Source organism: Chiloscyllium plagiosum, chromosome 4 (assembly GCF_004010195.1).
Source record: "Chiloscyllium plagiosum isolate BGI_BamShark_2017 chromosome 4, ASM401019v2, whole genome shotgun sequence".
In the NCBI taxonomy this organism is placed as follows: Eukaryota; Metazoa; Chordata; class Chondrichthyes; order Orectolobiformes; family Hemiscylliidae; genus Chiloscyllium; species Chiloscyllium plagiosum.
In genome coordinates, this window is record NC_057713.1 from 16,752,757 (window position 1) to 16,776,571 (window position 23,815).

Below are 23,815 nucleotides of genomic sequence, written 5' to 3' on the forward strand. Positions count from 1 at the left end.
CTTAGTTGAGATCACAGTATCTGTGGGATGTAACCGCAGGAGGGTTGCATCTTATCGGCATCTTCCTGATGCCACTAGGGCCAAACATAGGATTGAGCCCTGCATCAGCATTCATTTTACTAGTAGTGATCAATAAAGATAGCTCTTTTGGAACTGCCATCAAATTGAGGATAGTGTCGTGTCCCTGGAAACCATCAGTCTAATCAGAGTAAAATCCAAACAAATTGCAGATGCTGTAAATCAGAAACAAAAACAGAAGTTGCTGGAAAAGCTCAGAAGGTCTGGCTGGTCAGGTGAAGGGAAATTAGAGTTAAAGTTTTGGTTCCGGTGACCCTTTCTCAAACTCTCTGCCCATTACTGGTGACCATTGCTCAGGCTCCCATCTCGGTGGCAAGGTTTGAAGAGGATATGTTTCGTTGAGCAAATCAGGCCCTGGCACTGTCTGCAAGGGGAATTGCCCAGTCTTAGCCACTGCCACTGGAGAGCCCTTCCCTGGAAAAGAGGAACACCCCCCCCCCCACCTCCCCCAACCTCATAGGAGGCTGGCCATCCCCATGTGGGCCAAATATGGAAATTGCAAATAGCCTTAATTGGCTACCACCGAGGTACTCATGCTGCTGGAAATGCAGTGTCTATGGGAAGATGCTGGGTTCTCATCGCAACAATCTCACCCATCATACAATCAGCCTCCCTGCTACCCGACCTGCCTGCACACGGCTGGTAAAATACACCCCATGATTTACTTGATCGGTGTTGCTCAGTCACACATCAATTAATAATTGGAAACATTCCGTACTCAGGTTAGCACATATGTTAAAGCACATAACGACCAGACATCTTCAAGGACAGTAGGCGCTTCAAAGACAATAACTTTGCGACAACTTGGGATTTGATGAGTTAGAAACGAAATGTGTTGCTGGAAAAGTGCAGCAGGTCAGGCAGCATCCAAGGAATAGGAGAATCGACGTTTCGGGCATCAGCCCTTCTTCAGGAAGCGCTTATGAGTTAGCCCAGTGCTGTGGTGACTGTAACCTCATAGAATATGAGTTCCCTGAGTGGGACTGTCTGGGAGATCTGTCTGACAGATAAGAACATCCATCCTGTACTCTCTGAGAGCTGGCTCTGAGGGAGATGGATCAGTATGAAGGACTCTCCCCATGTTAATAAAGGATGACTTGGTGAAGGGATACTGGTCTCTGTGGAGTCGTTTCAATTGCAACGCAACAAGGTTACAGTACCTGACAAGGTCAGAGCAAATCCAGAGATGGATTTTGACGCAGAATTTCAGAAAATCTGTATTAGAGTTACAGCATTTAAAGCATTAGCTCCCACTAAGTATAGGGTTCGTTATGTGTGAAATACCTGTGAGTGCTTTTAAATTGCTTTTCTGATAGGAATCAGTTGATTTCAATGAGTGGGAGCAGTTTGAACTCTGCTTTATTAAGAGATGAGGGAGTGTTATTAGAGTGCAGATGGAGGTTGTGTTTGTAATCATAATACATCAGTATTTTTGAAGAAAGGACTGCGACCTTATTATATCGGGAAAAGGATGATCGCCTGGGAGTGTGGCCTCTGACTTTCCACATTGCATTAAAAAAAATTAGGTATTAAATGGGCCTATTACCACCTCCACAGGGATCAAAACTTCCCTTTAACCAAAGCCATGTACTTATCATTGAACATTATCCATCCATCTCGATTATAATTCTCTCAGATTCTTGCCTTTTCTGTCCAATATAAATCAGCCACTCCTCACAATAAGGTTCATACAATCTCCTTTGAATGCTATGGCTATAGATGAACACAATTCATTACAATTGACTATGGCCTCAATGTCAGCTGCTTCACATAGCAGGAGAGGGCCAGTGGATGGTGATTTCAATCCTCTACAGACTATCCTCCTCTCACCCATTACCAACCTCCCAGGTATTTTTATGACCTTCCTCACGGCATCAGATAACATTTTGTGCAACTATCTGGTTCTCAATTGCACAGGCTTCCAGGTGAGAAATTAAAGACAAAAAAAATTATTTGACAGGACCAATACATCTGAGGTCTTGCTGGGTTGATTCCCATGAGCTTTCCTACACTCTTCCTGTCCTCCCTTGACAGGTCTGTGACCTGACTCACTACTGACCCATATTGAGCTTGCTGTTTCTTATTGGCAGCACATTTTCAGCTCACTGGTTTGCAGTTGCCAAATCATTAATAGGGCAAGATTTGATCAGTTCTCTGGTGACAATCTGGGAAGCTCCAAAAATGGAGGAGGGAGGTGAACCAGTGATGGTACAATGGGCCAAATGGCCTCCTTCTGCACTGTATCTACTCTGTGACTCTGCTGAGGTATCAAGACCGAAGCCTGCTGTTTCACCGCTGACACAGGAAAATGTCAGTGGTGTGCATGGTTGCCTCACCAACCCGAACGGGTCACCAATTAAACTAATTCATGAAAAGCAAAATACTGCCAATGCAGGAAAGCTGAAACAAATACAGTCAATAGAGGAGAAACTCAGCAGGTCTGGCAGCATCTATGGAGAGAGAAACAGAGTTAATATTTTGAGTCCAGTAAGACTCTTCTTCAGAACTGCAAGGTGTTGGAAATTTTAAAAAAATACTTTTGACAGAGGCAAATGCGGAGCAAGGGCTCATTGTGTAGAGGTCCATTGCAAAAGACAAAGAGGTTGTTAATGCTGTTGTAGATGAAAAAGAAATATAAGATGGGTGGAAATTCAGCTGTGAAAGAGAGAGAATGGGTACTGTTTACAAAGAGCCAAGTAAAGATGACACAAACAAAAAACAAAAGCAGAAACTGCTGAAGGGTCACTGGTGCGAGTGTTTTCTTCCTTAATGGAGGCTCCTCAGTTGAAGTGGAGGGTAATTCCCCCATTCCCCACCAATTCCATCAGTAATGGCCACCTCCACCAGCTCTTTCACCGATTGCTGGGGGACCATCAGCCTGGCCTTGGCACAGTGAACATCAGGCCTCAATGTGGAGCCTTCCTTCTTCCTATAAACATCCCTATGACTCTACACCTCCCACAATCCTCCACTTTAACCTCTCTTCAACTGGGGCAGCAGAGTGGCATGAATAAGCCTCTGCCCAAAGTCCTGCCATTCATCCGCACAAGCTTGGGCATCCACGTTTTGGGTCCCATGTCTAATAAGCCTGGGCTTTGGGTAAATTCAAGCCACAGAATCCTCACCATGCAAAAATCATAGAATTTCCGCAGTGTGGAAACCAGCCATTTGGTCCAACAAGTGTAAGGTGTGTTAGTCAGAGGTAAGTGTAGGGTAGGGGGATGGGTGTGGGTGGGTTACTCTTCGGACGGTCAGTGTGGATTTGTTGGACCAAAGGGCCTGTTTCCATACTGCAAGGAATCTAATCTAAAGTCCACACCAACCCTCCGAAGAGTGTGCCACCCAGACCCATTCCCTTACTCTGCTACTCTACATTTCCCCTGACTAATGTACCTAATCTACACATTCCTGAAGACTACGGGCAATTTAGCATGGCTGATTCACCTGACCTGCACACCTTTGGACTGTGGGAGAAAACCGGAGCACCCGGAGGAAACCCACGCAGACAGGGGAAGAATGTGCAAACTCCACACAGTCAGTCACCCGAGGCTGGAATCAAACCCGGGTCCCTAGTGCTGTGAGGCAGCAGTGGTAACCACTGAGCCAATGTGAACTTTTCACTGTGCAAAATTAGTCTTGAGAATCAAAAATAAGGCGTTTTATGGAATGATTCGCCCAGTGTTCTGATTCTATTCAGATGCTCCAATTGTAGAAAATAAACCAAGAGATTCGAGGAGGTCTGCCTTCCAGCCAAGCCATTAAAGATAGTTAAAGCTAAATTGGACTCTCCGGCAATAATTTTGACCCTTTTTTTAAATCCATGTTCCTCTCTTGAATTCTTTCAGCACCATTGCTCCACACAACACTGCAGCTCACAGTACTTCAATGATCTCTCTGACTGAATACCTCATCTTTAATTCAGAACACAAATAAATTAAGGCTTTTCAGATGCGCGTTTTCTAATTTATACTTAAAGTATTGATTTCTCACAACATTAATGTCAGTCATTTGAGAAAATCTGATGAGTTCAATTGCCTGGGCACATTTTTATAAGATTAAAGTTGCTGAAGCTTTTCGCCTTGTGCTCTCGCAGGATGAACATAAGAATGACCAAATTACAAACAATCAGAACAATTTATATCACGGGAGCTGAGTGGTTCACAGTTAACTTTGATTCGTGGAGGCCTTTGAGATAGGAGCAGAAGTAGGCCATTCAGCCCACTGAGTCTGCTCCAACATTCAGTGAGATCACGGCTGATCTGCAGAGTTACATTTTATTTTGCTCATAAACTGCATAACTCCATGAAAGATTCTGTAAATCCCACTTTAGAAATAGAATCAGTCTGACCGAACATTAGGACATAGACAGACTTTAATTTCACACCTTCAATGCATTATCTGAGCTAAAATGACACCTATTGTTAAAAGCTATCTTGAGAATGTAGCTCTAAAAAAGTTCTGGGAATTACATATGAAGGAACTGAAGTTAATATGGTCATTCTAAAAGATGAAAGACATATTACATTCCATGACACTGCAATCCTGTTGCCATAAATTCTGTGTTGTACGATTCTGCTCCTCAACAGCTGATGAAGAAGCAATGCTTTGAAAACTAAATAAACCTGTTGGACTATAACCTGGTGTTGTGTGATTTTTAAATTTGTCCACCTCAGTCCAACACCGGTACCTCCAAATTATGGCTATCTGATAATCGTCAACTGTTCCTCAACTGTTGATTCCCTTACTGATCAAAACTCTGTCCACCTCAGCCTTAAATATGCTTAATAACCCAGCCTCAACAGCCTGCTGCAGAGATGAATTCCACAGATTCATTACCCTCTGAGAGAAGATATTTCACTGTTTTAAATAGACAACATTTCAGTCTGAGATATGCCCTCTGGTTCTGGACTCTCCCACAGTGGGAAACAACACTTCGGCATTTATCCTGTCAAATCCATAAGAAATGTATGTGTTTCAATAAGGTAGCCTGTCATTTGTCTGATGTCCAAAGAGTACAACCCAACCTACTCAATCTTTCCTCATAAGACAGCCCTTCTAAGCCCAGAATCAACGTAGTGAACCTTCTCTGGGGGGTGTCCAATGTCAGTATATCCTTCTTTAGATAAGGGGACAAGAAATACTCTTGATATTCCAGCTGTTGTCTGACTTACATAGATGTGGCAAGTTCTTCCTTTTTTAAAATCTCCATTTCTGTTGGAAAAAAGACCAATGTTCTATTTGCCTCCCCTATTTCCTGCTGAACATGGATGCTAGTTTATCTGTGATACAGAATCCAAATCCGTTTGTTTTGGGTGTACAAACATGAGCTGGTTGAACATGGTCTTTACTCAGTGTATTATGAACAATGGAAAGATTAAACTGAGTTGATCACCCAATCCTGTCTTTTATGGGCTATGTTTCCAGGTTATAGATGAGGTCACTCAGTTGTCCTGTTGGCCCAACAAGGACACAGTGAAAAAAAAGAACTGTGGATGCTGGAAATCAGAAAGGAAAAACAAAGTGGCTGGAAAAACCCAGCAGGTCTGGCAGCCTCTATAGAGAGAGATACAGAGTTAATGTTTTGGAAGAAACATAAAATATCTACTTTTGGAAGTGATTGGGCAGAACATGCTGAACAAGCCTGAATTTGGCTAATAGCCAGACTAACAACCAATTTAAGAAATTCAGTCAAGCACATAACATGGCTCATTTATACTCAGAGAGAAACATCCAGTCTATGGACAATAATAATGCTGCGGGTTATGGGACTTACATACTCCCTATCATAGAAAACTTTGGAAAAAGGGTCTTTGAATGCTTTTTTACAACAGAGGCAGATGGATTCTTGTTAGACAAGGGGACCAAAGGCTTTTGGAGGTAGATAGAAAAGTGAAATTCTGAACATAAACAGATCAGCTAGGACCTGTTTGTGGAATGTTGGAGAAGGCTGAAGGAGCTGAATGGTTTACTTTGCTCCTATCTCCTATCTATACAGGGACATTATCTGTGCAAACAGAAGAAGGATATTCAAACCTTGCACATTGAATTATATAGAAGCTTGGAAAGCCTCTAATTCCCTTTTGTGTTCTCCATCGCCACCCCTCAGAGTTGGCTTTAACCCAATCGGATCCTGTCTAGTAAGTTGTTGTGATTGTTAGAAATTGGCATTCTTGCACTAGTCCTGATCAGAGCAAGATTAGATTCCCAACAAATCCACACTGACCCTCTGAAGAGTAACTCACCCTGACCCATTCCCCTACATTTATGCCTGACTAATGCACCTATCACTATGATAAATTTAGCATGGCCAATCCACCTAATCCACATCTTTGGATGGTGGGAGGAAACCACACAGACACAGGGAGAATGTGGAAACTCCACACAGACAGTCGCCCAAGGCTGGAATCAAACCTGGGACCCTAGTGCTGTGAGGCAGCAATACTAACCACTGGACCACCATGCCACCCATGAAAAACTTCAGTGAAAAGTCTCTCTTTTCAGCAATATTCAGCTTCCGTATCAGTGAGTGACATTTAATATGTTAATGGTGTTTTATGAGGGCAAAGTTTGTTTTTATGAATAAGCTTATGGAAATAACAGAGTGAAGATTGATCTTCTATTTCACAGACTGAGGCTAGTTTGACTTTGTGATTGTTTAAAAAAGGGCAATAGCAATTAAACTATCGGTTTAAATCTCTTCTGATTTGTATTTTCAGTGACAGCACTATTTCGCCGCTCTGAAATGAAACAACAGAAGTTAAAGGGGTTGGCTTTGAAAATTATGGTTCAACTGGCAACAAAGGGTTAATCCTTTGGAAGAAAAGAACAAAAGACTAATGGTATTGAACAGTCCCCACCGACTATCAAATTGCTCAATGAGCATTTCTCCTTCATTTATGCTTATTATTTCCCCTTGCTTAGCTTTTGAAAGTCTATTAAGGGCATATTAATGATAATAATTATCTATAGTCTTAATGTTGAAATGATAATGTAGCTGTTTAACCAAAGCCGTTTTCAGCAATTATTTTAATTGGTGCTGATAAGATAGTGATCCTGAACGATTACTAGACTTGATGTTTTCTACTTGAAATCATCCTCCATCACTTTGTTTGATTAAAGGAATTTGCTTTGTATATAAGCTTTCCCATGTGTGTGCATGAGTGTAGAGTGGTCAAAGTCTCTGAGAGGATGCCTGTGTGAGTGTGGGAGTGTGTGTGTCTGTAAGGGTGTGTGTGAGTGTCTGTGTGCGTGTCTGTGTATATGTGTGTCCATGTGTATGTGTGTGTATAGGAGTGCCTGTGCTTGTGTTTGGTAGGAATGTCTATGTGTGTGTATAGTGCAATGGTGGTCACCTATAATGTGACATGAACACAAGGTCCCGGTTGAGGCCCTCCCTATGTGTACCAAACTTAGCTATCAGCCTCTGCTCGGCCACTTTCCTCTGCTGCCTGTCCCGAAGTCCGCCTTGGAGGATGGTCACCCAAAGGTCCGAGGTCGATTGTCCTGAACCACTGAAGTGTTCCCCAACTGGGAGGGAACACTCCTGTCTGTTGATTGTTGTGCGGTGTCCATTCATCTGTTGCCGTAGCCTCTGCTCGGTTTCCCCAATATACCATGCCTCAGGGCATCCTAGCCTGCAACGTATAAGATAGACAACGTTGGCTGAGTCACATGAGTACCTCCCATGTACAAGGTGGGAGGTGTCCCCACGTGTAATGGTGGTATCCATGTCCACACTCTGACACGTCTTGCAGCGCCTACTGTGACAGGGTAGTATGGAGTTGTCCTGAGAGCCGGGCAGCTTTCTACGAACAATGATTTAAACAACCGCCAAACCTCAAACAAATCATTGTTTGTAGCAAGCTGCCTGGCTCTTAGGACAACTCCATACAACCCAGTCATGGTAGGCGCTGCAAGACGTGTCAGAGTGTGGACATAGATACCACCATTACACGTGGGGACACCTCCCACCTTGTACATGGCAGGTACTCATGTGACTCACCAATGTTGTCTATCTTATACGTTGCAGACTAGGATGCCCGGAGGCATGGTACATTGGGGAAACCAAGCAAAGGCTACGACAACAGATGAATGGGCACCGCACAACAATCAACAGACAGGAGTGTTCCCTCCCAATTGGGGAACACTTCAGTGGTCCAGGACATTCAGCCTCGGACCTTCAGGTGACCATCCTCCAAGGTGGACTTCGGGACAGGCAGCAGCAAAAAGTGGCCGAGCAGAGGCTGATAGCTAAGTTTGTTACCCATAGAGAGGGCCTCAACCAGGACCTTGGGTTCATGTCACATTACAGGTGACCACCATTGCACTATACACACACGCAGACACTCCTACACACACATTCGTGCGCACACACACATGGACACACATATACACAGACACGCACACAGACACTCACACACACCTTAGAGACACACACACTCCCACACTCACATAGGCATCCTCTCAGAGACTTAGATCACTCTACACTCATGCACACACATATACACTTTCTCTCACAGACACTCACAATCCCCACCCCAGACACACACACACTCCTATAGACATACACCCTCCCACACTCACAAATGTACTCTCTCACAGACTTAGACCCCTTTACGCACACACGCACACACAAATACACTCTCACAGGCACTCACAACCCCCCACCCCATTCACACACACACACACAAAACCCACATACGTTTGTGGGGTGAATTTGTACTTGCAGGGTTACATTGTATTTTGTTCAAAAACTGCATGCATTCATGTAGAACTCTGAGCTCAAAAACTGCATGAATTTATGTAAAACTTCATTATCTCACTTTTTCGATTAGAATCAATCTAAGCATCATGGCATAGACAGAGAACACAGGGGGCCAAGATTTACACATGAAAGAAGTGAAACTATCATGGTATTCAAACAGATGAAAGACTCAACAGACAATCAAGGTATTTTTCAATATATAATTTCAGTTACATCACACTGTAAATTTTTGCTATAAATTCTGTGCCTTAGAATTGTGTCCTCCACAATCACCTGATGAAGGAGCGGTGCTCCGAAAGCTAGCGTGCTTCCAATTAAACCTGTTGGACTATAGTCTAGATCAGAATGGTGCTGGAAAAGCGCAGCAGTTCAGGCAGTGTCCGAGGAGCAGTCTATAACCTGGTGTTGTGCAATTGTTAACAAAAATAAATGCCTTTGAGCTGAGGATCTTTTCAAACTTACCTCGATACCTGTAATGAAAGTCTGGCATAAACCACTTTCAAGTAACTATTCATCATTCACCTGAGATTATAAGTTCATAAATTCATAAGTTAAAGGAGCAGACTAAGGCCATTCGGCCCATCGAGTCTGCTCTGCCATTCAACGATGGCTGATATGCTCCTCACCCCTAATCTCCTGCCTTCTCCCCAAGCGCCTTCACCTATCACCAATTTAAAATCTGTCAAACTCCTGCTTAAATTTACTCACTGTCCCAGCATCCACCACACTTTGGGGTAGCAAATGCCACAGATTCACATCTCTTGGAGAAGACGTTTCTCCTCAACTCTGTTTTAAATTTGCTACCCCTTATCCTAAGACTATGAACTCTCATCCTACACTGCCCCACAAGAGGAAGCATCTGATCCACGTGTATTTTATCCATCGCCTTTATCATCTTGAATACCTCAATTTAATCTCCTCTCGTTTTCCTGAAGTCCAGAGAGTATAGGCCTAAACTGTTTAATCTTTCTTCATATGACAAACCCCTCATCTCTGGGAACAATCTGGTGAACCTCCTCTGAACTGACTCCAATGCCACTATAGCTTTTGTCAAACAAGGAGATAAAAACTGCGCACAATGCTCCAGGTGCGGTCTCACCAATGCCTTGTATAGCTGCATCAATACTACCTTAGCTTTATATTCTATTCCTTTAGCTAGAAAAGCTAACATTCCATTCACTTTCTTTATTATCTGCTGTACATGCATGCTAGTTTTCTGTGGCTCATGAATGAGGACACCCAGATCCCTCTGTACTGGAGTGCCCTGAAGTCTTTAATAGGTCAATCTAAATGGGGACAGACTTCAGGCTGCTACACCTTCCCATTTTTCCAACCAAAATGTATGACGTTACACTTATTCACGCTAAACTCCACCTTCCACACTTTGCCCCACTCTCTTAACCTATCTATATCCTTCTGTAAGATTCTTATTTCCTCATTGCAATTTATTGTCCTGTCTATTTTTGTGTCATCCGCAAATCTGGCAATAGAGCCTTCTATCCCTGTATCCAAGTTGTTAATACAGATACAGTTAATACAGATTGTAAATAGCTGTGGCTGAGGACCGAATCCTGTGGCACCCACTAGTTATTTCTTGCCATCCAGCCAATTGGAAAAGTCCCTGAGGAAGTTCACAATGATGATATCTGGAAACTATTGGGTCCTATGTAAACATATTACAGATCTGAAGAAAAAGATAAGGCACGAGCAGAAGAAAAGACGTATATTTTATGTTGCCCTTCAGAACTGCTGGAATGATAATTCCACTAATTCACCAGCCTGAGGAATTTGTGCTGAAGCTATGGACAGAGGAACTGATAGATTTCATTAATGACATTAAAAGCAGCATGCAGGGAGAATTCTACTTTTAGATTTGCAGCATTGCTTAGAGTAGGAAGCCAATTATTTCCCACATGTCAGCAGATAAGGCAAAATAAATACTTCTGGTTGATAAATATCAGTGTCATTGTATGTCGGTGATTGCCTAACACTGGAAGTTCTTTTGAGTACTTTGTAATGTTCTTTCCATTGTTAGGAAAGATCAGTACTTACTGTTCTCTGCAGGTGTTTATTGGGTAGAATGAGTCCAAAAATAGGCAGTATTTTTGGATGTCACACTGAATACCCTGACATTGAGCTGTAAATGGTTTTAGGAAAAGTAATATAAATGAAGATTTGACTATGATATGGAAAGTCAGTGTCTGCTATCCTCTACGTGTTAACTTTGGTTGATTGTAGCTGAATAATCTGCACAGTTTCCTTCACTCACTGTTACAGAAAACTCAGAATAGAATCACAACACATTCACCCCACTGTGCTTGCATTAGTTGTTTGAGACAATCAACCAAAGAGTCATAGTGCCATTACAGCATAGAGGAGGTCATTTGCACCATCATTGTTTGTAAAGCAATCCAATCAGTCTCACTTACAGAGTCATAGTCATAGAGATGTACAGCATAGAAACCGACCCTTTGTGGTGTAAAATTATGTCCCAATACATGTGTGAATCATAATGTAACACATGTATTGGGCCAAGCAGTGGAATGTGGTGAAACGGTTAAAAATTATGTCCCAATACATGTGTGAATCTAACCGGAATGGAGGTGTTGGGCCAAGCAGTGCAATGTGGTGTAAAATTATGTCCCAATACATGTGTGAATCATAATGTAACACATGTATTGGGCCAAGCAGTGCAATGTGGTGTAAAATTATGTCCCAATACATGTGTGAATCATAATGTAACACATGTATTGGGCCAAGCAGTGCAATGTGGTGTAAAATTATGTCCCAATACATGTGTGAATCATAATGTAACACATGTATTGGGCCAAGCAGTGCAATGTGGTGTAAAATTATGTCCCAATACATGTGTGAATCTAACCGGAATGGAGGTGTTGCTTAGTCCCGTGTGAATCTTATTACACACCTCCCCGTGTGAATCTTCTTATCTGTATGTAACCAGAATGGAATGTGTTTTTTAGCCTTGCTCTGCTGTTCACATGAATGTTTATATCTGGAAAAGAGTATATCAGCTGGAAAAGTCTCCAGTTCGGTGAGTCTGCACCGGGGTTACGTTTAACCGCCGAGCGTGGGTTGTTGGCAACCGCTCTACGAGAACTGACGGCTCCCAGTTCCGGTAACATGTAGAGTGAGTATAAGCCAGACCCGGGAGTCTGCTCCGGGGTTACGTTTAACCGCCGAGCGTGGGTTGTTGGCAACCGCTCTACGAGAACTGACGGCTCCCAGTTCCGGTAACATGTAGAGTGAGTATAAGCCAGACCCGGGAGACCTGGTTGTGGCGACGCTGCGGGGAATAAAATGCCCATATTCTAGCAGACTCGCCTCTTGGTCGTTTGTTCTGTGTCAGACTACTCTCCTACGAACCTGACCTTGAGAATTTTTTAAAACACCCTTCAATTCAACTTGTCCATACCAATCAGATATCCTAAATTAATCTAGTCTTATTTGCCAGCATTTCGCCCATATCCCTTTAATCCTTCCTATTCATGTACTCATCCTTTTAAATGTTGTGATTGTACCAGCCTCCACCATCTCCTCTGTCTGTTCATTCCATACACACACCTCTGTGTGAAAAGTTTGCCCCTTAGGTCCCTTTTAAATCTTTCCCCTCTCACCTTAACCCTATGCCCTCTAGTTCTGGACTCTGCTAGCCTGGGGAAAAGACCTTGTCTATTTACCCTATCCATACCTCTCATAATTTTATAAACCTCTGTAAGGTCACCCTTCAGCCTATGACGCTCCTGGAAAAATAACTCCAGTCTATTTAGCCTCTCCCTTTAGCTCAAACCCTACAACTCTGGCAATATCCTTGTAAATCTTTTCTGAACCCTCTCAAGCCCTTGGTCTCACCCATTGTCCTACAAGTTTATTTTCTTTACATGTCCATCCCATTTCTTTTTGGAATCATTCACTGTCACTGATGCAATACCTTCAAAGATACTGCATTCTAGGGGTTACAATTGTTTAACTTTACAAGACCATTATGTTTTAAAATGTTTCCTTTACTTTAAGGTGAGGCAGAATATTCCCATTAGAGATGCGGCAATCATATTAAACCTCTACCTGGAGACAAGCCCTCAGGTTTGGATAATCTTTCTCATCTGTATGTATTTGCTGATCTTGAGACTTTCCTTCATTTAGTTCATGAATACCCTGCATTTTTCCTTTGTTCACTGCTCACAAATATTGACACTTTTCATGCTATTACACACCAACAGTGCTCACATTTTTGGCGGCTTCTTTCCTCTCACTCTCAGTCATCACTTCCATTAAAATTTGCTGGAACGTGATCAAAATTTGTTGAGTTCTTGAAAAAAATTCAAGGCTTTTCATCTGCATTTATGAAACCATTCAGATTTGCTTTTGAACAGTCTTTGAAGGTCTGCCCATTTGGAGATCTGCACGTGTCCTCCATTTCACTGTTTTCAAGGTTCAACCTACACAAAGACTGTAATTTAATGCTCAAACCAGAACCAAGCTCGAAGGCAGGGCAGGCGACATAAAATGGAACATGAAGGCTCACAGTGAAGAACAAATCAGCTTCCCCAGTAAATCTGGAGCAGCAAGTGTCAAGAGTAACCTTACTGCTAGGAAGCCAAATGAAGCCTTCAGGTAGGGCTTAGACTTTGGCAGGTGACTGTGTGGCACCCTCTTTCTACAGTGCTCTATGACTGACTGAGGCTGGAGGGAGAAAGTGAACACTGCAGATGCTGGAGAGTAGGAGTCGAAAAGTGTGGCACTGGAAAAGCACAGCAGGTCATGCAACATCCGAGGAGCAAGAGAGTCAACTTTTCGGGTATAAGTGTTGCAGAGTCTTCCAGTGTCTTCCTGATTGTCCCCACAATCCTGCCCCACTTACTTACATTCCAGTGCCCTTACCTCATCCTCAGGTGGCAGTGTAGTACTAGCAGTAGCCACTAGTCCTGGTGGTGCCACTGGTCTTGGATGGCTTTGGGCATATGATTGGCTATCAGCTGCCAGAGTCAGCACTTGGGAAGATTTTGCAGAAGGATTTCCCCCTGCAGGAACTGTGACCCAACAAAGGAAGGCAGTGGACACTTGCTTTAATCCCAGGGAATGGCTGAAGTGGCATTGCCATAATTGCACCAAGCGAGCATATTTAGGAGTGAACAGGAAAGTGGGATTGGACTAAAGGCCTCACCTGGAGAAGTCATAGAATGGCTGAGATTGATGCTTTGCTGGGATATTCAGAGGAACATTTGCTACAGAATTCTGTTGTTCTCTAATATATTACAGTTATCCCTTCCTAGGTAGGAGTGCCATGGGTTGCTAGCCAACACATACATGACTGTAATGCAAAGACTGCAGCAATAATATATACTTTTAGAATGGATACAATCTGCTCATATTCCTGGTTGTCCCTGTTTATGTGGTTGTTATGCAGTCCATATTGAAATCCCTTTTTGTTAGAACAGGGGATGGCAGATTTTTGTGTGGTTGAACAGAAATAACAGAATGGTTATGGTGCACAGGGAGGCCATTGAGCCCATCTTGACTGCCTGCTAGAATATAGTTCAAAACCTGCTTTCAGTCTCACTGGTAGCAATGGTGTCTGAGCAGCCATCCCTGCGCATAATTACATTCCAGATGATCATACACCTGGTAAAAAGACAGACATCATCACCATGGATGCGTAGGTGCTAAAGCTCATGATGAGATCAGTTTGTGTGGAATTAAGGAATGGCAAGGGAAAGAATTCACAGGTGGCCGTCCTCGATAAGCTTTTTAAAAAGTTTCCTCAATGTAGAATAAAGTATAAATCTGGAAATAATGGAGGGATGTAGAAGGACACTAGAACTGTTATGGATGATTTCAAACTGAATATTGGTTAAAGGTGACAAGGAATATAAGTTTGTGGAGTACAGCAATGTTTGTACGTTAGAAAACTACCTTGCAAAACCTATTCGGGAAGAAGTTACTTTGGATCTAGTAATGTGCATTGGGGTGGGATAATAATGAGGTCTCATATTAAGGATCGTCTGGGAGGTAGCAATCGCATCATGGTGGAATTTCAAATTCAGTATGAGGGAGAGTAACTTGAGTCTCAAACCAACATCCTCATTATAAGTAAGAGTAAAATAGAGGGATGAATAAAGAATTCTCGAAAGCTGGCTGAGGGGTAAAAGTCAATACATGAGCAATGGCAGATGGTTAAGCAGAGGTTTCATAATCATAATTATTCTGGTGCAGAAGGTGGCCATTTGGCCCATCATGCCTGTACTGGCTCTACTGTCTAGTTTGGCTCTATTCTTTAGTGCCAGTCTCCTGCCTTTTCCCTATATCTCTGCACATTATTACGATCCAAAATGAAAACCTAATACCCTTCTGAATGTCTCAGCTGAACCTGCATCCACCACATTTCGAAGCAGAGCGCTCTAGACCTGAACTACTCACTGTGTGAAAACGTTTCTCTCACTGAAACTGTTCCTTTCGATTGAATAATTGCAGATGTCACCTTGTGATAATGCGCACAGCCTCACACATGAAGAATGGTAATTTGAATGTATCCTAGGGAATGACCTGTATTTGTGAAACCACCTCTAGTAAGACTCAGCGTTTTGATCAGACAGCAAGGGAAAAGGGTCTGCAAGGAGTTTCTTTCTATCTAGCATCAGCAAGTTGGATAATGTATGAATGCAGCTCTGCAGTAGATTCCCACTGCGGCCACAGATCAGCCATAAAGCTCCAACTCCCTCCTTTCTGCTGGAGTGGATGTGATCTAGAAACCGATATATTACTGAATAAACTGCACTTAGTTTCTGATAAGTCACTGTCAGCCTGAACTTGAAAACACATTGATTTCTATGTGCTGCCTGTCATGTCTGCTAAATGTAGATCATCTTTCAGTGCCAGAATAACAGCTGTATCACGTTTAGCGTAGCTAATCGTTATTCTCTACTGGCAATGACCCCCAGCTAAGTACAGATAGAGTTCTGACTTGTAATTGATTTGCTGTGTAACTGCAGCTGTCAGTAAGATATATCTCTTCTTTTGCATGTTCTTATTACTTTTAGCACTGACTTAGGGTAATACAATACAGACAGGGTCGCTTCTTCGTGCCCTGATGAGAAATTCCGAGAAAGAAAGTTATTTCACTGCACTTCACATCAGTTGAAACTGCCCAGCATCACAATGTCTACCTAAACCAGGGGTATTAATTATATCCTGATTTGCCAATGCCCTTGCAGTAGAGTCAAAGGTATGGCACAGGAAAAGCACAGCAGATCAGGCAGCATCCGAGGAGCAGGAGAGTCGATGTTTCGGGCACTCCTGATGAAGGGCTTATGCCCGAAATGTCAACTCTCCTGCTCCTCGGTTGCTGCCTGACCTGCTGTGCTTTTCCAGCACCACACCTTTTGGCCCTAATCTCCACCATCTGCAGTCCTCGCTTCCTTCACTTAAAATAGAGGGTGGGTTCAAAAATAAACTTATATAAGGTCAGGCTGGATTTTCTCCCTTGAAATCCACAGGAGTTTTACAAAGGTCATTCAGCACCCCAGGGATGTTGCTAGACTTATCAAATCTCCAAGGTTGGCATGCAGACACCGGGAATGATGGAAAAATCTCCAGGAAAAACTGAGTACTGCAGATGCTGGAAACCAGAGTCTAGATCAGAAAAGCACAGCGGGTCAGGCAGCATCCGAGGAGCAGGATCCTGCCTGACCTGCTGTGTTTGTCCAGCACCACTCAAATCTCCAGGAAAGTGCAGAGGGTAACTCATGAAAACAATTATAGGGGCAACAAAGAAGTGCAATTTTAAGAATTTTCTTTTTTGATGGTACTTTACTCATTAGGAAAACATTGAACATGGATAGGAAGGTTGTTCTGCCAAAAATTAATGAATCAGGTATGACGAAGAGCTGATTCATTTATTGGTGGTAAAGAAAGTTGGTGTACCATGAGAATAAACATATCAGGAGAGCAATAGTGAATGTGGGGGTGTGGTGCAGGCCTAGCGGAGAATGGGGAGCAACAAGGAAATCATGTGGTTAACCTGAAGTAGGATGTTCAGCCAGGATTAATTAGCAACAATGGGACAAATTTGCAGTTACTAGATGTTGCAAAAATCAGTGAATTGAAATTTCGATTGGAAAAGGAGAGGTACAACGAGACCTGGGTCTTCTGGCATGATGGCTCAGTGGTTAGCACTGCTGCCTCTCAGCACCAGGGTCCCAGGTTCGACTCCAGCCTTGGGCAACTGTCTGTGTGGAGTTTACATGTTCTCCCCTGGGTCTGCGTGGGTTTGCTCCGGGTGCTCCGGTTTCCTCCCACAGTCCAAAGATGTGCAGGTCAGGTGAATTGGCCATGCTAAATTGCCCACAGTGTTAGGTGCATTAGTCAGAGGGAAATGGGTCTGGGTGGCTTACTCTTCAGAGGGTCAGTGTGGACTGGTTGGGCCGAAGGGCCTGTTTCCACACTGTAGGGAATCTAATCTAATCAAATCAAAAAATCACTGAAAGGAAGTGTGAAGCTGCAGCAGGTGGTGAAGAAGGCAAATGATATGTCACCTTCAGAGTAAGAGAATTCAAAGGCGGAGCAGGAAAATCTTGCTGCAATTGTACAGTGCCTTGCTGAGACTATACCATTTTTAGCAACCACGGGAGGGGTGAGAGCAAGGACCAGGGGGCTATTGGGGAGGTAAATTTCCCTTTAAAAGGACTTATCTCGAGAGTCAGCGGCCTCCATTTTGCAGCAGTGGAGGCGATAAGAGTGAGGAGCTGAGTGGAAGTGATCAAATTCCACTCTGGGAAGGTGAGTGAACTGAAATGTTTGGGCAGCGGCTGAACCCGAGACATTACACGCGCAGTGTGTTTATAAGGTAAAGCTTTTTTTTAATTGAGTGATTGGTAAAAAATTTTCCTTTTTTCTTCATTTGCCTATTATTTAATATTACTGTTAGACTAAGATAAGGTTAAGATTAAAACTAGCAGAGATGTCAGACCACTGTTATGTTCCTCTTACTCAATGTAGGAGCTCAGGGATATGGCTGATGTCCCTGACTCCTTCACGTGCAGGAAGTGGGTCCAGTTGCAGCTCTTGTTAGACTGCATGATGGCTCTGCAGCTGCAGATGGACTCACTTTGGAGCACATGCGATGCTGATCGGGTCATGGATAGCATGTTTAGTGAATTGGTCACACTGCAGATTAGGATTGCTGAGGGAGAAAGCGAATGGGTGACCAAAAGGCAGAGAAAGAGCAGGAAGGCAGTGCAGGTGTCCCCTGCAGTCATCTCCCTCCAAAACAGTATATCATTTTGGATACTGTTGGGGGAAATGGCTAACCAGGGGAAGGCAGCAGTAGCCAGGTTCATGGCACCATGGCTGGCTCTGCTGCACAGAAGGGTGGGAAAAAGAGTGGAAGGGCTACAGTCATAGGGGATTCAATTGCAAGGGGAGTAGATAGGTTGTTCTATGGTCAAAAACAAAACTCCCAAATGGTATATTGCCTCCCAAGTGCACAGGTCAGGGATGTCTCAGATCAGCTGCAGAACATTCTGAATGGGGAGGGTGAACAGCCAGCTGCCGTGGTGCATATAGGCACCAATGATACAGGTTAAAAAAATGGGATGAGGTCCTACAAGCAGAATTTAGGGAATTAGGAGCCAATTTAAAAAGTAGGACCTCAGAGGTAATAATCTCAGGATTGCTACCAGTGCCATGTGCTAATCAGAATAGAAATGAAAGAATACGCAGGATGAATGTGTGGCTTGAGAGTTGGTGCAGGAGGGAGGGGTTCAGATTTTTGGGGCATTGGGACCAGTTCTGGGGAAAGTGGAACTATTACAAATTGGATGGTCTACACCTGGGCCAGACAGGAACCAATGTCCTTGGGGGTGCTTTGGCTAATGCTGTTGGGGAGGGTTTAAACTAATGTGGTAGGGGTTGGGAACCAAATGAGGAGGTTGGACAAGGGGGTAGTAACTAAAGTTTGGAAGGAACGAGATAATGAAGTCAGCATGACTAAGGGGAAGAGTAGGCAGGGAGCAGATGATGAATGCAAAGGGACCAACAGTCTGAGGTGCATTTGTTTTAATGCAAGAAGTATAGTAGGTAAGGCAGAAAAACTTAGGGCTTGGATTAGTACCTGAGAGCATGATGTTATGCTATGAGTAAGACTTGGTTGAGGGAAGGGCATGATTGGTAACTAAATATCGATGTTTCAGGCGGGATAGAGAGGGAGATAAAAGGGTTAGAGGAGTTGCATTATTGGTCAGTGAGGATATCACAGCTGTGCTAGGGAGGGCACTATGGAGGACCACTGTGGAGCAATAAGGGGAGAGCTCAGAAATAGGAAGGATGTGGTAACAATGTTGGGGCTGTACTACAGGCCTCCAAACAGCGACTGTGAGATAGAGGTACAAATATGTAGAGAGATCATAGAAAGATGCAGGAGCAACAGGGTGGTGGTGATAGGAGATTTTAATTTTCTCAACATTGACTGGGATTCACTTAGTGTGACAGGTCTAGATGGAGTAGAATTTGTAAGGAGCATCCAGGAGGGCTTCATAGAGCAGTATGTAACTTTAACTCAGATAGGGGCCACACTGGACCAGGTGTTGGGGTATGAACCCGTCCAGGTGGTTGAAGTTTCAGTGTCGGATTACTTTGGGAATAGTGATCTCAATTCCACAAGTTTTAGAATACTCATGGACAAGAGTGGTCCTAAAGGAAGAGTGCTAAATTAGGGGAAGGCCAACTATAGCAAAATTTGGCAGGAGCTGGGAAATATAGATTGGATCAGCTGTTTGAGGGTAAATCCACATTTGATATATTGGAGGCTTTTAAAGAGAGGTTGATTAGAGTGCAGGACAGACATATCCCTGTGAATGAGTGATAGAAATGGCAAGATTAGGGAACCACGGGTGACAGGTGAAATATTGAGACTAGTAAAGAGGAAAAAAAATCATACAGAAGGTCTAGGTGACTGAAAACAGACAAAACTTTGGAAGAATATTGGGAAAATAGGACTAATCTGAAATGAGGAATTAAGAGGGCCAACAGGGGTCATGAAATAGCCTTAGCAAACTGGGAAAATCCCAAAACCTTTCACTTGTGTATAAGGAGCAAGAGGATAACTAGAGAAAGGGTTGACCTACTCAAGAACAAGGGAAGAAAGTTATGCATGGAATCAGAGAAAATGGGTGAGGTTCTTAATGAGTATTTGCATTGGTATTCACCGGGGAGAGGGACTTGATGGATATTGAGGTTAAGGATAGATCTTTGATTACTCTAGGTAAAGTCAGCATAAGGGGGGAGGAAGTGTTGGGTATTCTAAAAGGCATTAAGGTGGATAAGTCCTCAGGTCCAGATGGGAGTTGGCAGGTCATGTTACAGTTGTATAGGACTTTGGTTCAGCCACATTTGGAATACTGCGTACAGTTCCAGTCGCCACATTACCAAAAAGATGTGGATGCTTTGGAGAGGGTGCAGAGGAAGTTCACCAGGAATTTGCCTGGTATGGAGGACACTAGGTATGAAGAGAGGCTGAGTAGATTAGGATTATTTTTATTAGAAAGACAGAGGTTGAGGGGGGATCCTGATTGTAGTCTCCAAAATCATGAGAGGTGTAAACAGTGTGGATATCAAGAAATTCTATTCCCAGAGTTGGAAACTCAGTTACTTGGGGTCATGAGTTCAAGGTGAAAGGGGAAAAGTTTAAGGGGGATATGTGTGAAAAGTTTTTCACGTTGAGGGTGGTGGGTGCCTGGATCGTATTGTCAGCAAAGGTGGTAGGGATGGGAACGATAGCATCATTTAAGATGTATCTAGACAGACATATGAATGGCAGAGAGCAGAGGGATACAGATCCTTAGAAAATATGTGGCAGTTTAGATAGGATCTGGCTTGGAAGGCCAGAAGCCTGTTCCTGTGCTGTAATTTTCTTTGTTCTGGAATACCGTGTGCTGTTTTCTTTATCTGAGGATGGATGTTCTGGCTCTGAAGGGTGTGCAATCAAGGCTTACCAGCCTGAGTCCTGAGATGGTATGGCTGATGTATGTAGAAGGGACTGGAATGGTTAGGACTCTATTCACTAGAGTTTAGAAGAATAAAGGAGATCTCACAGAAACTGATAAAATTTTAACAGGACTATACAAGAAGAATGTTCCTGATGACTGGGGAGTCTGTAATCAGGTGCCACAGTCTAGGAATACAGTTTAGGCCATTTCGGACTGAGATAGGAAGAAATTTCTTAACTCAAGAGTGGTGAGTCTGTGGAATGTTCTCTCACAGAAAGCGGTTAAGGCCAAACATTGAATTTTTTCAAGAGGTTAGATTTGGTTCTTAGAACAAAGAGTTCCAAGGGTCTGGGGAGAAACTAGGAACAGGGTACCGAGTTAAATGATCATCCATGAACATATTGAATGGTGAAGTAGAGTCACATGGTTTGCTCCTGCTCCTATTTTCTCTGTTTTGTATGTTTATGATCAGTCCAGTACCAATTTTACAACATGTACTAACTATAAGGCCCCTCCAGTGTCAGGCAATGGAAGATTTGAGAATCAAATCTCTCCCATCGATCAGTCAGAAATTGAGATGGCAAACAGTATGGCACCACAGGATCAGGGGAGTCAATGTTTCAGGTCAGGACCTGATGAAAGATCCCGACCTTAAACGTCGACTCCCCTGCTTCTCTGATGCTGCCTGACCTGCTGTCCTTTATCAAACTCCATACTTTATTGACTCTGACTTTCCAGCATCTGCAGTCCTCACGATCTCCACACGGTATGTCACAGTAGGTTCTGAATTATCGCCTCTTGTCTCCGAGTCTTGGCTTCAAATCAGCTGAAACTTTCAGTTATCTGTTCACCGACCCACTCGATGTGTGGCTAAATATTGACTGTAACGCGTGGCGGAACAATTGCAAACTGCTCTTTGAGAAACTGTTGCGTGATGTTGTGGGAAATGGAATAAAGTGTCAATAAAGTGTTTATTTCCTGAGGATTGAGGCGCTGCATTGATCAGAAGTGAAAAGGAGAGGGAGAGATTTCCTCTGCATCTAACAATGATGTCCCTGTACTGAGTCTGCTGGATACTGATGCCAGTCACCAATAAATAATATGGACTGATCTCACAACATCGAAATTAAGCCCATTTTTGTTACCTTTGGGAAATGTGAGATAGGTGCCAGAATCAGCAGAGCTAGTCTAGCTGTTGGCGTGTATTGGAGGAGTTTTGTACACAAGACAATACCAGGCATTGCAATGTTTTACTCGAGCTCCATGACCTACCTCATATTCCTCTTTGAATCCATAGCCTTCAGCACATTTCATCTGGGTAATATGCTGCAGCAGGTCTGCCACACGTATGGCTGGATGAAGCTGCCCAGTTTGATAAGGTACATCCACAGGCTCTCGCTTCTTATAGGGATGTTGCTTTCCCAGGTTGCTGGCCTCACTGGTGACTGTGTGATTTTCATCTGCAGGTGAACAGTTACAGTGATAATTAACTGTCGCTCATCCAAGCTTGTTGTAAATGCTCCACTTCCTAAGTAAAATGGTCGCAGATTCGAATTAGTCAAACAAAGTGAATCAATGTATAATTTTATGTTTTCCTTTGGATGGTAATTTTAAAGTTGCAGTTTTACACAGACATTTAGGTAATTGGCATAAATGTGAAATGGCATGTCCACTAATGGGGTCGAGGGTGTGATGCTGGAGAAACACAGCAGGTCAGGCAGCATCCAAGGAGCAGGAGAATCGACGTTTTGGGCATGAGCCCTTCATTGGGTCCACAAAAGGGTTCGATTTTAATGGATGGAGAACAATGTGATCCAATTCTATATGTGGATAGATAAAAGGAAATGACTACATTTTATTGCAGAAAAGGTCTACCATGTAGGTCAAGGTAGTCTCAGCTTTTATGATTTGGAGACCGTTGTTTAATTTCATCCTTAAGTAAGTCATGGAATTAAGGGATATTGAGTTGTACAACTGTAAAATCACAGCATGAAGAATTTTAGTGTTTCTTTAATGAGGATTGGCAGTGTTGGGTGGGGGTGGGTGAGAAGTGTGTTGAGTAGGTGTGGATCACATGAGAGAACAAGCTTTGATGGGCTGAATGGCATTCCTGTGTTTGAGTTTCTTAGGGTTTGATCTCAGCTTGAGACATCAGCTGGGATGTTGGAACTGCACTCAGTGCCAACTGCTGTTCAATGACTCCTGCCGGAAATGGTAAATGGTGGTTTCAGCTTGGTTAAGGACATGATTGTAGTGAGCTGTGATGCTGCTTCCAGTCAAACAGCCTGTTAACGTTAAGGTGTCTGCATCCCCAGCTGCATGATGGAAAGTGTTTCAAGGTGGTCAATAAGTTATTGGTAGCAGCAAAAGGTGTCAGTAGATTGAGGAATAAAGGTGCAAAATAAAACTCAATTGAAAATTGATTTTAAGTGAATCATATTTTGCTGAAAGTGAACATTTTATTTGAAAGGAGCCACTTTTTCTTGTTTGGGAAGTTATATTATACCATTACCTCATGCAATAGTAACATACTGCAGCCTTAGAATAGTCCCAAATACAGTGGAGTTTCGATGCAAGAAAATTAAATGCATCCTTCACCATAGTGGTCATGCCAATAATCAAACAGATTACAAATTATTGGCAAGGTGACCACCAATAACCACAAAAGTTCAATAATCATACCAAGTACAAGCAACCAATAAGCTCATCAATTAAAATGAAATCTAGGTTCAGAAACCATTCCAGCTCTTTTCACTTAAGAGAATTGAGTAATTAAAAAAAAGTAAATCAGCAACTTTTCCTTGTTAAACAAAATGCTCTCAGGTCAGATGGGCCAATAAAATCTTTATAATTCAGGAAAGGGTTTCCTCCTTTTCTCAATTGTAAAGCAAAAATCAAACATCTACAACAGATCCTATCACATTGTTTAGAACACTTAACAAATCAGTTCTAATTTTCAGCCTTGATTTCATTT

The 23,815-nt window shown here is 43.0% G+C and overlaps 1 protein-coding gene across 5 annotated transcripts in view; it reads right to left on the minus strand.

Annotated features, from left to right (window-relative positions):
- LOC122548881 (receptor-type tyrosine-protein phosphatase mu-like) overlaps positions 1 to 23,815 on the minus strand; it is a 701,186-nt gene that overhangs the window by 112,817 nt on the left and 564,554 nt on the right. For all 5 annotated transcript variants that reach the window (XM_043687785.1, XM_043687784.1, XM_043687783.1 and 2 more), the window contains one exon: positions 22,114 to 22,301. In XM_043687785.1, the coding sequence (XP_043543720.1) occupies positions 22,114 to 22,301 (188 nt within the window). The remainder of the gene's footprint in view (positions 1 to 22,113; positions 22,302 to 23,815) is intronic.